The sequence below is a fragment of the Protopterus annectens genome, chromosome 6.part0, assembly GCF_019279795.1.
Source record: "Protopterus annectens isolate FY-2018-M chromosome 6.part0, PAN1.0, whole genome shotgun sequence".
Taxonomy (NCBI): domain Eukaryota; kingdom Metazoa; phylum Chordata; order Ceratodontiformes; family Protopteridae; genus Protopterus; species Protopterus annectens.
In genome coordinates, this window is record NC_056737.1 from 765,982,760 (window position 1) to 765,998,355 (window position 15,596).

Here is a 15,596-nt window from a genome sequence, read left to right on the forward strand (position 1 = left end):
TCTGCACCCTCAGCTTCAAACCCTGAACCTTGCAGCCTGGCTAATTCCTTGAGCTCTCCCTTAGCATCCCTCAGTAAGCATGTACTGGATGTGATTCTGGAGGCAAGGAGGCCTAGTACTAGAAAATCCTAGGCTGAAAAGTGGAAAAGATACTGTTCCTGGAGCCTGGCTCAGGGGATGAGCACAACGGTGCCCAGCTTACCTCAGATTCTACAGTACTTAAGAGAAATGCTCCACAGGGGCCTATCCTTCTCATCAATTAAAATTCATGCCTCTGCCATTTCAGCACATTATAATACAGAGCCACCCCTTTTCTCTCACCCCTTGCTAAAGCAAATCCTTAGAGGGGCCAAAAATTTAAGACCCCCCCAGGAGAGCTCCCACTCCAGCCTGGGACCTTAACTTTGTATTGGAAAAGCTCACTACCAAGCATTACCACTTGCCGATCTTTTCTAAATCCAGAGCTGGATTTGCCACTGCAGTCTTGCAGGTATTAATAGCTGGCCCTAATGCTCTTTAACTTCCTCCTCCCTTCCTTAGCTTTGGGAATCAACCCAAATGTGATGACTGCAACAGTAAAACATGAAGAACATAGTACAGTTGTGTACACTTACCATAAATGTAGATGTTCGAGTGTATTCACTGTTGCAGTCCTGGTTACCCTCCCTCCAGCCCCCTGACTTCTCTTGGCTCTACCTCTCCTTATGGTTGGTATGTCTATTTTTTCTTGTGTATTTGCTTTTTGATGGGGTTTTTACCATACCATTGAATTGCTTCCTATTATGGGGGCACCTGACATCTGGGGCAAGAAAAACTGATGTAATGGCGTCGGCTGCATGTTTTATACCCCTGACGACCTGGCGTCAAGGAAGAAGCAACAGCATCTGACGCAAAAATCTGAAGACTCTGGTATTAAGGCCGGCTGAGGGCTACCTGCAGGCAGATAACCCAAATGTGATGACTGCAACAGTGAATACACTCGAACATCTACATTTATGGTAAGTGTACACAATTGTACTTTACTGACCGAAGGGGTTTAAAAGAGAGAATGGAAAACATGGACTACACATAATCTAGTCTACTCACCAACCAACCTTCCTCTTTACACATCCTAAAACAGGAATTTGAAAAGTTAAAGGATGTAAATGCTGGGTCCAGACTGATCTGAGGTACCACTGTAATTGGCAAAAATGAAAGCATGAGTATCATCCATGCCATGTACCCCAGAATCCTGAGAAATCCCTTTGCTAATGCTTGGCTTATGCTGGAGAAATTCAGGAAGAACCTGCTGCACCATTTCTACTTTGTCTGGGCAAGAAAGACTCTCCCCAAGGTCAGTTCCAGCAAGCATTCCAGAACAACTGTTCCATATGATGGGAATAAGGGAAGACTTCCACAAACTGATATGAAATACCAGATTAAGCAGAAACTTCTGCACAGCTGACAGAGACTCTTGACAACTGGAAAAAGAGTCTGCAATGATATAACAATCATCCAAATATAAAAAACTGTATATACTGGAGTCTGCAGTAAATAATGACTAGAGATAGGCATTTTGTGAATACCCTTGGTGCAGCAGAGAGCCCAAGTGTAAAACAGAGAAGTGATAATCTAAGCCAGACACAACAATCTTAAGAACTGCCTGAACTGCTTGGCAATAGGAACATGGTGATAGCAATCCTTTACATCAAGCTTTGCCATGAAAGGTGGACATGGAATCAATGGCATAAGATTATGAAGTGATAACTTCTTGGACCTGGAAACCTTGGTATGGAGGTTTAGAAATGAAATATAGTAAGAAAAAAATCTCTGCATGTATTGCAGTTGCAAGGTTTCAAGACAAAACGTAATCCAAAACTAAATGATGAAACCAGCAAACTGTGGCAATAAACCAATATTTAATATTCTCTACTAAAAGAACATATGAAAAATAGGAGAAAGAAACAGACCTGTTTTGGCTTAGTAAATCACATAGCCTTCATCAGTGTATAAAACATGAATGAACCAAACTCCTTATATAGTCAATAATAAGAGGCTCAAAAAGCATAATCATGTGACTGATTAAAGGTGCTCATTCAGTCCAGGAACAAACAAACTCCCCAGCTTAATGATCCATTTTTTTCTCTTTCTTATTCAGCATTTGATGCCAGCATGTCTTGTTGGATCTAATACCCAAAATTCGATCAATAATTATAAAATTAAAAAAAATAAAAACATTTTTATGTACTATAGTATGTTTGTAAAGGGCATTAGTAATTTTTTTGGTGTTTTATATCACAAAGATGCTCAGAAATCCCAAATGTCATGATGTTCGACCGATGTAGAAGGCTGAACACTTACAAATGGCTAGGTAAATCACCCAATCTGTTTGGCAACTGGCAAAAAAGGAAATGTTATAAACCTGTCTGGTGTTTTTACTACTAAAGCACTTGGTCTTCATAATTCTTGAGCAGTATGTGCAATGACCACAAGGAAAACAACCTATGACTTGATCCCCCAAAAGTGTAGTTTGAACATAATCTTTCTTATAACAAGACCCATGTTTATAATGATTAAAGTAGGAAGCCAAATTTCTACCCTTCCTAAAGGAAAAATGGCATCTATTCTCCAAAAGTTCAGAGTTTGTTGTCTGCCAACAAGATGTTCCAATGACGCTGGACACTATCTATAAGTGCTCCAGTATTCCTACCATATGTGGTAACAAAACATATAGTGGGTTCTCCATCATCAACCTTGTTTTTGTATTGAAGAAAGCTTTCCCTGTCAATGGTGGCCACCCTGTTCCTTGCCTGAAGCACGTATCCCGCCTTATACCCTCTGTTCCTGAATCTAATTGTGAGGTCATCTCTGAAAAGCTGATATGTGTTATTGTCCGAGCATATACGTTTAACTCTCAAAAATCGAGACTTGGGAATGTTTCTACAGATATGTGGAGGATGATAGCTGGTAGCATGCAGAAGGGAATTATATTCAGGGAACTTCTAAAGACATGCTTCTGGAGCATTTCTCCCTGGGCCTCCACTGAAAACAGGATCTGTGGAACCTAGTCGAACTTTCCTGGTCAACAAATTTTAAAATAAAAAAATAAAATAAAAAATAAAAACTTACGGTAAACCTCAGAAATTAAGGTGTTATCAGGGCCTCTGGTCACCAAGATATCCAAAAACGTGATCCAATCCATATTATAGTTTACCATAAAATGTATCCCCCATTTGTTCTCATTCAGGTAACTGACAAAGTCCTGTAAATAATCCACATCCGATCGCCATACCATCCAGCAATCATCCAAATATCTTTTCTAAATGTCAATCTCCTCCAGAAAAAAATTATGTGAGCTATCATAAATTATTTGCTCCTCAATATAAGCCATAAATAAATTGGCATAGATTGGGGCAAACGAATCACCCATAGCCGTAGCTGGAATCTGGAGGTAGCATTTATCATGATAGAAAAAAACATTCTTGGTAAGTATATGCTCGGCAAGACAAATAAGCAATGCATTGAAACTGGGTTGGTATAACTCAGATTTATACAGCCAAAATTCTAAAGCATCAATCCCAGCCCAATGGGAGATGTTGGTGCAGAATGCTGTAACATCCAAGGTACGAAGTAGCCAACCCGGCTCAAGCTGCATTTCAGGGATGACCTGGAGAAATTCTGCAGTGTCCTGTAACTGGGCACATACCCATTTGAGTAGTGGTTTAAGATATTTAGTTAAAAATTGGGACAATGGTTCTGTTAAAGAACCCCTGCCTGAACCAATGGGTCTACCTTTTGGATTTGTTTTTTGTCCATCTCCATTTTTACTTTTGTGGCTGATATGGCTTTTGCCATGATTATGTGAGGTTTTCATCCACTATGGACTATGTGCTCACTCATTACTTTGGATTATCTCCAGTTTTAAAGGGGTTTGCAGCAAACGCCGCCTCAGTGCAACAGTTTGGGCCCTTTTCTGATGGAGCAGAGTTCCGGTGATCACTTATTCAGTGGAAGCCTGGCTGTTTGGATTCTAAGTGCTCGGGTTTGGTTTAAAACATGGTTGATGTTTGTTTTACTGTATACTGATCTGTTTACTTAGCGAATATCATCCTTTTTGGTAGGATTTCTTTCCTGCTGGTGCCTTATTCATTGGTCATTGATTTGTTTTCACATTGAGGCATATTTTGGGCTGGACTAAGCTGTTTCAGCTTTGTGGAATATCACTTTTATATCTTATTGTGTGCGATTGTATATACTTCAATTTTGCTTCGGCTATTCATTTGGATTTGGGATGGATACGGCCTGCCCCTACCATTGCACCTTTGAAAGTAGTCCTTATTACATCTAAATTTTATGGATTTGGGACTTATTGGAGTTTCTCTCTATAACAATCGAATGGATATTTTTCATTAGAATTGTGTGGATTGTACAGCTCACTAGTCACGGGAGAACAATAACTATTTTTGTGACTTTAGGGACAAGAGCCACATCTTTTGTCCACAGTGGCCTGAATATCTGTTATACATTTAAATTTATCTTTTGGGGCTCTTCTTGACTCATTTTGGAGTATATTTAATATTGTGTTTTACATTCATCTTGGTCTAGAACAATACTGGGACTTTTGAGTGTTTATGTGTTTCATGCTATCACTTTATAATGAATCCTTGGGGTGATGCAGTCTCCCTATGTTTTTATATGTTAACAAGTCTGTTACATTGATGATTTGTATAACAACATTCTGACAAGCAAAAAGTCTTTATGGGTACCGGGCAATGTGACAATTTGTTTTTGTTTTGCCCAGTCATATAGTGGGCACTATCAGCAACAACTGTTAATAACTGGGGTTACAGTGACTCCTAATTGTGTCAGGTCCACAGTTACATAACTTTTTTAATATCTTGCCATTTAGATGGTCTCAGCACTGTTGGATGTAATTGTGATTCCCACAGGGGCTGATATTGGCCATATGATGAATACAATTTGATTTGGATACTTTTTCATAGAATTGGACTCAGCACTGTAGACTTTATAGTGGCCAATATTGTTATATTTTACAATCAAAAACATTCATATTTGCTTACCAGTATGGATTTGGCACTGTTGAATTTATTATAGTTCTTTCTTTAGAGGGGATGATATTGTCCATAGGTTAGATGCATCTGGATTTCGACATTCCATTACTGGTTTTTACTCAACACTATAAATTGTCCTAACAGGGACTGACATTGTCCAATTTCTTTTTGTGTTGTGGTCCTGTCATATCCAGATGATATGGAGTCTATTGTATGCCTCTAGTTTGGGTTTCATACATTTATTAGATGGACTTGGCGGTCAGCTGAACCATTTTGAAACATATTGATAATAATTGACTGGTTGCTGCATTTGTGCCTATTATTTTGATTGTGGCATTTCACCTTTACTAGATTAACATTTGACTTATTACTATTGCTGCATTGATCTGGTTACCAATATATAATAGGATAATTTTATCTCTTATTTTTAATTTCTTGGGCCATTTGATTTTGCTTGATTTAGAAGGTTGTGTTTGATTTTTTCAATGGATATATCTAACATATTGCGGAGGCTTGCCTCCAATCGTGATGACCTAGCCTTTTTTGGTCTGGGAACAATTAATCAATCTGAGAATGGTACAGTGTTACTACCTATGGATGATAGTTGTGACACACTATTTTTAAAGCTCAATAAGAGTATGAGGTTACTTCGAAGTAATGTCTGGCACTTCAAGCTTTTTAAAGCATGCATTACTAAGGGCATTACGCCCAGGGGCCTAAGAGTCTGCATACAGCCTCTAGTTAATAATCTAGATGATCCTCTTATGAAATAATGGGTGGAAGCCCAACATAAGGCTTCCATGAATTTTGTTGAAATTCTTGCTGGACACTATGAAAGAACAATTGATAGTGATATTGAGAATATTACCAAGATGTGTGAGAGTGTCAGGGTTTTTGAGGGTCAGCCCATATATAATTCCTGTCTTAAAAAACTTAGTCAAGACTTATTGGGTCTTGAAGAACAGGTGAAGGACAGAAAGAAAAAGAAATTCCTTTGTGATTTGGCTGATTATGATAGGGGGGATCCCTTTACTAAAGAAAGGGATAAACATGTTCATTTCTCACAACTCTACAAAAATGCCTCTAAGAGGAAACGCCCCAGATCTATACTTAAGAAAGTATCAATGTCCAGTTTTGACACCTCAGGGGAGGATTCATCCTCAGGTTTTGAGCCTGATAGATCTTGTTCCACAGGCTCTCCAGCATTAAACAGAAGCAATTCTAGTATCCCTTTAGATCTAAACAAAGGGGGGGGGGCAGGAAACACAGATCAAGTAGACAATATGGAGGAGTTGTTAAAAATGTTTGTACAGAAACAGTAAATCAAAATGTTTTGAATATTTCATCTTGCTCCCTTTCCTCTATGGAGATTGGTATTTTGAATAAAGGATTGTCTTTATACCTGTTTTTTTTTGTGTCTGAGGACAGTTTTGTAAATGATGTTTCTGGAGCATTTCTCCCTGGGCCTCTGCTGAAAACAAAATCTGTGGAACCTAGACGGACTTTCCCGGTCAACAAATGTTAAATAAATAAATAAAAATAAAAATAAAAAATGTTATAGCGTTTTGTAGAAATCTTAACTTAAAGTTATTCTTTCAGGGTAGAGATACTTCTGATGCTCGGGAGGGGTTCAGATATCATAGGTCTACACTTATGCCACCGATGCATCACAATGTCCTTATGTTTCAAAACTCTATCCTTAAGCACTTGCATTTTTACTCCAGGGAGACTAAGGCTAGATCTAGAAATGTTTCCAAGACTGATATGGAAGTAATTTCAAAATTAGCCAACAATCATCAATTGGTTATACTGATGGCGGTGGTAGTCCAAGATTGGACACAATATAATACTGAAGCGACCAGGCAGCTTTCGGGTGGTCAGTATTATTTACATTTAACACTTAATCCCACCCCCCTTTTCAAAAAACAAATTGATGAGTTTTTATTTCTAGCCAAGGAGGAGGGTATCATTACTGATACCATTATGCATCACCTTATGTTATCTGATCCCAGCAATCAGTATATTTATTTTCTTCCCAAAATCCACAAGGACCCTCGAAACCCTCCTGGCAGACGCATTGTTTCAGGGAGGCATTGTCCCAATTTTTAACTAAATATCTTAAACCACTACTCAAATGGGTATGTGCCCGGTTACAGAACACTACAGAATTTCTCCAGGTCATCCCTGAAATGCAGCTTGAGCCGGGTTGGCTACTTTGTACCTTGGATGTTATAGCATTATACACCAACATCCCCCATTGGGCTGAGATTGATGCTTTAGAATATTGGCTGCATAAATCTGAGTTATACCAATCCAGTTTCAATACATTTCTTATTTGTCTTGCCGAGCATATACTTACCAAGAATGATTTTTTCTGTCATGATAAATGCTACCTCCAGATTCAAGGTACTGCTATGGGTGCTTTGTTTGCCCCGATCTATGCCGATTTATTTATGGCCTAGATTGAGGAGCAAATAATTTATGATAGCTCACATAATTTGTTTCTGGAGGAGATTGACATTTGGAAAATATATTTGGATGATTGCTGGATGGTATGGAGATCGGATGTGGATTATTTACAGGACTTTGTCAGTTATCTGAATGAGAACAAATGGGGGATACATTTTACGGTAAACTATGACATGAATCGGATCACATTTCTGGATGTCTTGGTGACCAGAGGCCCTGATAACACCTTAATTTCTGAGGCTTACCGTAAGTTCCCTGAATATAATTCCCTTCTCCATGCCACCAGCTATCATCCTCCACATATCTGTAAAAACATTCCCAAGTGTCAATTTTTGAGAGTTAAATGTATATGCTCGGACAATAGCACATATCAGCATTTCAGAGATGACCTCACAATTAGATTCAGGAACATAGGGTATAAGGTGGGATACATCCTTCAGGCAAGGAGCAGTGTAGACACCATTGACAGGGATGCCTTCTTCAATACAAAAACAAGGTTGTTGATGGAGAACCCACTATACGTTTTGTTACCACATATGGTAGGAATACTGGAGCACTTACGGACTGTGTCCAGCATCATTGGAACATCTTGTTGGCAGACAACAAACTCTCTGAACTTTTGGAGAATAGATGCCATTTTTCCTTCAGGAAGGGTAGAAATGTGCCTTCCTACTTTAATCATTATAAACATGGGTCTTGTTATAAGAAAGATTATGTTCAAACTACACCTTTGAGGGATCAAGTCGTGGGTTGTTTTCCTTGTGGTCATTGCACATACTGCTCAAGAGTTATGAAGACCAAGTGCTTTAGTAGTAAAAACACTAGACAGGTTTATAACATTTCCTCTTTTGCCAATTGCCAAACAGATTGGGTGATTTACCTAGCTACTTGTAAGTATTCAGGCTTCTACATTGGTCAAACATCACGACTGGTCAAATTTGGGATTTCTGTGCATCTTTGTGATATAAAACACCAAAAAATTACTAATGCCCTTTACAAACATACTATAGTGCATAAAAATGCTTTTTTTTTAATTTTATAATTATTGATCGAATTTTGGGTATTAGATCCAACAAGACAGGCTGGCATCAAATGCTGAATAAGAAAGATAAAAAATGGATTATTAAGCTGGGGAGTTTGTTTGCTCCTGGACTGAATGAGCACCTTTAATCAGTCACATGATTATGCTTTTTGAGCCTCCTCTTATTGACTGTATAAGGAGTTTGGTTCTCGTTTTATACACTGATGAAGGCTATGTGATTTACTAAGCCGAAACCGGTCTGTTTCTTTCTCCTATATTTCATATGTGCTTTTAGTACATAATATTAAATATACTGGTTTATTGCCACACTTTGCTGATTTCATCATTTAGTTTTAGAAATGAAATATCCAATAGTGGCCTCCAGGATCCTTCTGGTTTGAGAATTAGAAAAATCCTTGAGTATTTACCTTTGTCTAGAAGACTCTGGTTCTATTATTCCTTGCGGGAGCATGTTGTACAAGATGGGAAGAAATAGAACTGGGTATGTTAGACCATCTGCAGCCATTTTAATGCATCCTGCTGGCAGGCTATCTGTGGATTGAGCAGTGAGTTTTAGGTTATAAAGATTTTTTTTTTATGGTGGAAGTAGGAACAGGTTGGAAATAGAAAGTTTTAGAGTGTAATTTTGATTTTAGGTATGATAGTGTGTCCGTATGGATTGATTTATTAATGAAAAAAGCTACTCTTTCTGTGAAGTTTGAGTTGAACTGATTGGCTATACTGTCTGTTTGAGTGTTTAATACTGGGGTTGATTGAGCAACCTGGCTAGCATTTAGTAGATGATTTATGGCTGACCAGAAATCTTTTTTTTAATATTTTGTATTTGCAATTAAGTGTAGAAGTTTTTTTTATCTGACTTGATCTTGTTTTTGGCACAGTTCATGAGGTATTTATGAATAAACAAAGTAATATAATTGTCACTCCAACAAGAGTAGAGGAAAACCGACACAAATAAAATAAAATAAAACAAAGTACAATAATAAGCGCTTTCGTCTCTCCAAGGAGACTTCCTCAGATAACCATAGTACTCACTTTCTACTTTAAATACCCTTCTTCATCAATTAACTAACCTACCCTCCAAAAACTTAACCCTCAAGGTATCAAAACCATGACATTTTGTGCGAATAGCACTTAATACAGTTTGTAAAAAAACAATCTAAGTAAAAACATGTTATTTAATATATATTCAAAAAGAATCCACGGACCAGTAGAAAAAAATGACCTAAAACCAGTAAAAATAACAAAAATATTTTAAATTTTATGTATAGTCAAGCAACTTTCCAAATTCTCCTTTACATTATACCAGCCTTCTTCTTAAGTATGGGCTTAAGGGACACATGCTCATTCAGCCTAGGGGGAAAAATGGCCTTCAGCCTAAGCTGCCACACAAAATCTTTCTTTAATAAAATTGATTTTCTTTATTACATAGGCAAGACCATGAGAGCATTAAAAACCAGAATCCATGAACATCTATATGAAATAAGTATAAAAAAGGAGACTAATGCTCTTTTTAAACATTCAATGTTATGTGCTAATTTTACCAAATTCCGATTTGGGATTATTGACATTATAAAACCCAAGTCCCCTGGTGGTGACGAGAAATCAATGTTATTAAAGAAAGAATTAATGTGGCAGCTTAGGCTGAAGGCCATATTTCCCCCTGGGCTCAATGAGCATGTGTTCTTAAGCCCATACTTAAGGAGAAGGCTGCTATAGTGTAAAGGAGAATTTGGAAATTTGATTGACTATACATACAATTTAAAATATTTTTGTTATTTTTTACTGGTTTTAGGTCCGTTTTTTCCACTGGTCCATGTATTCTTTTTCAATATATATTAAATAACATGTTTTTACTTAGATTGTTTTTACAAACTGTATTAAGTGCTATTTGCAGAAAACTTCATGGTTTTGGTAACTTGCGGATTAAATTTTTGGAGGGTAGGTTAGTTAATTAATTGATGAGGAAGTAAAGTAGAAAGTGATGTACTGTGGTTATCTGATGAAGTCTCCTTGGAGAAACGAAAGCGCTTATCATTGTACTTTGTTTTATTTTATTTTATTAAAGTGTCGGTTTTCCTCTGCTGTTATTGTAGTGCCAATTATATTACTTTATTTATTCATTGTTACTGGTTTGCTTTCTGAGGCTGCACATCTTTACTTGTGTTCATGAGATATTTATATTTTTGGTGGTTTGTTTCATTTTTTTATTTACTTTGTTTCCCGTTTTTCCATGCCCTCTTAAAGTTGTTTAGTTTCTTTGGTAAGCCAGTATGCAGGATTTGTTTTTACTCTTTTATTCTTGATTGGGGCATGTTCCTTTAGTATTTTTATGAAAGTTGTGTTGAAAAGAAGCACAACTTTGTCAAGTTATATTGTTTGTAATGTTTTCCACTTTACAGTTTTAGATTGTGGATGAAAGTTTCGGTATTGAAGGAAGAGCATTTATGAGCTTGGTTATAGCTATGGTCTTTGTATGTAATAATATGATCCTTTACAGCATAAATAGCGAGGTAATCACTTAAAGTGTCACAGAGGGAGACTGCTTGATAATTTTGCTTGAATTGTTGGTAAGAATCCAATCAATTGTGAACAACTTATTGCTTGAATTGAGGGGTGGAGATAAGTTGTGTAAAGCCATATAAGTTAATGGTTTTATTACTGGAATTCTGGTTTACTAGTCAGTGTTAAAGATACCTAATATGATAGTTTCTTGTTGGAATGTAGAGGAGGCCCAAGCAAAAATCTATTTAATGGTGTTAATATTGTCACCTGGGGGTATATAAATACATATAATTGTTAGATTTTTATAGTTATTAAGTTTGAGGGAAGACAAAATTATTTCAGTATTACTAAAAGGTGGATGGTTTATATGGAGGAATGACTGGCTGAGATAGTTTTTATCTATAAGTGCTACTCTGCCTCCTTTTTGTGTGTGTTCTATTTAGTCTCAGTATGTTATATCTTTGTGGAAGAACTTCATTCTTTATTTCCTGTTTAAGCCATGTTTCAGTAGCTACAAGTATGTCATGAGATTGGTGGGTTATCCAGTCATGTAGACTTGGAAGGTTTTTGCAGATACTCCTAAGGGTGGCTGTAAAGAGATGTGAAACAGAGGGCTTTGCTAGGATTGTATTAGGTAAGCTAGTTTTTTACTGAAATTTGAAAGCAGTATTCTGTGGTCCTGGGTTAGGATGGATGACTCCTCATAGTTTTAGGATCCAGAGGAGGTAAAGATTGATAATATATAGTTTGTATTTAGTACTTAATCTGTCATATTTGTGTACTGTAGGACTATAACTGAGGTGGTTGAACTTAAACAAATCAATAGAGATTAGTGTGAAAAGATCAGAGGCTATTTTATAATACACATGAATGCTGTTTGGAAGATTTATTTGTGAGCAGTGGGAAAGCAGGAATTGTTATAAAGAAGTCAGTGGTAAGATATTAGTGATGTTAGAAAGAATAGTGCACTTCCAAAGATGATGGTATATGTGCAGGATGAACAGAAAACTGAATCTAAAGGTGGTGAAAACCATGTGGCAACCAAATCAGTTTCTACAACAGAAGGCTTTGTATGTACTAAGGGGGCACTGAAATTATTTTATAACTGAAGAGATGCTATGATAGCTCCACCCACTTGATGTCTCCTTCAAACACATTGCATTTGATCCCTAGTAATTTTAATACTTATTACATGAGATCATTTCTACATTAAGGTTGAAACGGTTGAAATATCATTACTATCAGGTCAGCTACAGCTCCTTACCTTGGTTCTGACTGCTCAGTGATTTTATGCAGTTCCCCGTCTCCAAGTCCCACATTCTGATATAGCGATCCCAGGATGTGCTAACAGCCAAAGTATCTTGCATGGTTAACAACTGCCAAGTAAAGCCCACACTTTAAAAGTATGTTTGTTTTAAATTATCAGTTGTTTAACTATAATGTTAAAATAAAATCTCCTTAACGTACATTAAAAAATTGCACTGCGATATATTCTACTACAAAATACAAAAAGACTATAAAATATACTATAAAAATATAAAAAAAATGCATTTACACAGCACATTAGGGACTGACCATAACATTTTTTGTATAAATCTCATACAGAAATTAAGTGTGCTTTACAGTAATACTGAATTTACCAAAAGAATGCATTACCTGACATGCGGTCTTTGTGCAGAGGTTGCCTGCTTATTCTACCATCACAAACCCTAACTAATTTCTAGCTCCTACTCTTCACCACCTCAGAAAGTGATTTATCAATATTTCCCAATATCTGTTCCGTGAATTCATAAAATAATCCTCATCTTACTCCAAATTCTCCGGCATCTACCATTCATCTAGTGAAGTGTTAAGTTCGTTAACTGACTCATTAATTCTTGTCATCTGACCTAATTTTGATGCATGTCTTCTTGACTTTATTTCTCATGTGAAATAAAAACAGATTTTCCTCCCTGCACCATTTCATCCATGGGATGTACTTGTAAGTTCCAGTCTTGTAATCATGCATTTCTGTTATATAGAAAGCACATATTCTGAATGCTAAGTCCCTATTCCATTATATCCAGCAGTGTAAGCTGAGGATATAGCAAGCAGTAAAAGCAAATATGCAATGGGGGGGGGGGGGGCTGCACCAACAAATAGCGAGCAAAATTTGATAAGAAGTGTAACACACCAGCAGGTAAATCTGTTTGTCCACTTTTTATAAAACAAAAACATGACTATTTTCATGGAAAACAGCTATAACTTCCACCTTCTCATAAGTACAGGCAATTGAAAAGATTAGCAATTGCAAGCTAATTAAACCTTATATTTCTGTTCAACAGATGGAAGAGCATTGGGTCTTCACTGAAAACTGGCACAAGCTTACTGGGACTAACTCAGTCAGCAAAAGTAGATAAATGCATTAGTTAAACAAACTGAACTGCAACACTTACAAAAGAATACACTTCAAGATTAGAAAAAAATAGTTTATTGATCATTACCTTCTGTAGTTGATGGGTCTATATTAGATGAACGAAATGATAAAAGAGCGAACGCTCTTTTATCGACACATAAAACGCGAAGTCACTAAACACCGAAGTTACAGTACAGTGATTTTTTTTCCCAGTGATTATATTGCTGAGTAAAACACTTATTTTCATAGATGGGTGAGTGGGCGTCAGGTCACTACTTTTGAAAGACTGGCAGACCTTTTGGTGAGGGAACAAGCCCTTAGTACTTTTTCTGAGAACATGAGAATCTGGTTGGCAGACTAGGAGTGTAACTCTACAGATGAGCTGGGGAGAAAAGGGGATCTCTACTTAGCAAGCAGGGCATCACTGCACAAGAAGGGGATACCCAGTGCTGCACATGGATATAAGGAAACCCATGGTGGGCAGCCTAAATCATCCCAAAAGAGTCTATCAGTAAAAGGGAAGCCACTAGTTCAGGTACATGGCCAGGATCAGGGGTTAGATGTTTTAAATGTAACCAGTGGGGCCATGTAGCATACACATATCCACTGAAACAAGGTGGCAAACAAAAAGTGAGGGAGCCAGCAAGTGGGAATAACAGTGTGACAGTAGTATGTTGTCTGGAGACAACTGGGGTACCAAACTATCACCAGAGTTTGTATCCTATCTTAGTAGAAGGAAGACAGGCCACTGCTAAGAGAGACACATCCTCTGACATAACTATTGTGAAGCTTGCAGTGGTTAAAGAGAAACCGTACTTGCTTGGGCAGTCCACTCCAATCAGAGCTTTAGAAGGGTTCACCTTAACGGACAGGGTCGAAAAGGAAGCAAGCAGGTACCTGTGTTTGTAGATATTTCTGCAGATGTCTTGATAGGGAATGATCTTGATATTGCAGTACCTTGTGTGCATGCAGTTACACACAGTCAGATTTTGGAGACAGACTTGTAGGTCTGATAGCCTTGGGGAGAACCAAACAGATCCCACACCTGAAGCTGGGGCTGGTGATGTGGCTGTTTTGGGGAGGGAGCTACTCTGTAGCAGTGAGCCTCAAAGTAAGCCACAGCTGCTGGTAGGTACTGATGTTCCTGTGGACAGGGTGACTGCAAGGACAGAGGTGAGTGGTAGTATGCAGGTTGATAGTGAGGCACTGGGAATGGTCACAAAAGTAGAGTTGAGACAGGCTCAATTTTCAGAGCCTACCTTACAAGGCTTGAGGGAGGGAGCTAAGGAGGCACCTGATGATCAAGGAAAATGGGAGTATATATTATGGAACAAAGGATTACTGTACAGAGAGTGGACCCCTGAGGGAGAGCTGGAGGGTGAGGTAATACAGCAGTTGGTAGTGCACAGACCCTACTGTCTGGCACTTGTGACCATAGGCCATGACATTTCTTTTGCAGATCATATTGGCATAAAGCACAGCAAGAGACATATTATGCAGAATTTTTATTGGCATGGGATTGCAAGGGATGTAACAGGGTACTTCAGGACCTATGAACACAGCCAAAAGGTAGGCAAGGCAGGGGACAAGGTCAAAGCTCCACTGATGCCTTTAACTGTGATTGAGGAGCTGTTTCAGAGGGTAGCTATGGACATTGTGGGGCCTCGGAGTACCTCAAATTCCATAAGGAAGCAAGTGTATTCTGGTGGTAGTAGATTATGCTACTAGATACCCTGAGGCGGTGGCACTGTCCAACATTGAGGCAGAGAAGATGGCAAATGCTTTGTTAGAGATTTTCAGCAGAGTAGGTTTCCCAAGAGAAATACTGACTGACACAGGTACCAATTTCATGTCAGACCTGCTGACTTGTCTGCGGAAGCACTGTGGGGTGAAGCAACTAAAGTCTACCCTCTACCATCCCCAGACTAATGATCTTGTGGAGAGGTTAAACTCTACACTGAAGACCATGCTATGGGCATTTGCAGACCAGTTTAAGAGAGACTGGGACAAATATTTGCCCCATCTCCTTTTTATATACAGAGAGGCACCCCAGAAATCCACAGGTTTTTCACTCTTTGAGTTGATGTATGGGCATACAGTGAGCGGGACCTTTAGATTTGATTTGCGATGAATGGGA

At 38.0% G+C, this 15,596-nt stretch overlaps 1 protein-coding gene across 1 annotated transcript in view; it reads right to left on the minus strand.

The window, feature by feature from the left end:
• Positions 1 to 15,596, minus strand: part of LOC122804073 (F-box/WD repeat-containing protein 7-like) — a 380,857-nt gene that overhangs the window by 135,631 nt on the left and 229,630 nt on the right. Inside the window, exon 6 of the mRNA XM_044073735.1 lies at positions 12,329 to 12,440. Within this exon, the coding sequence (XP_043929670.1) occupies positions 12,329 to 12,440 (112 nt within the window). The remainder of the gene's footprint in view (positions 1 to 12,328; positions 12,441 to 15,596) is intronic.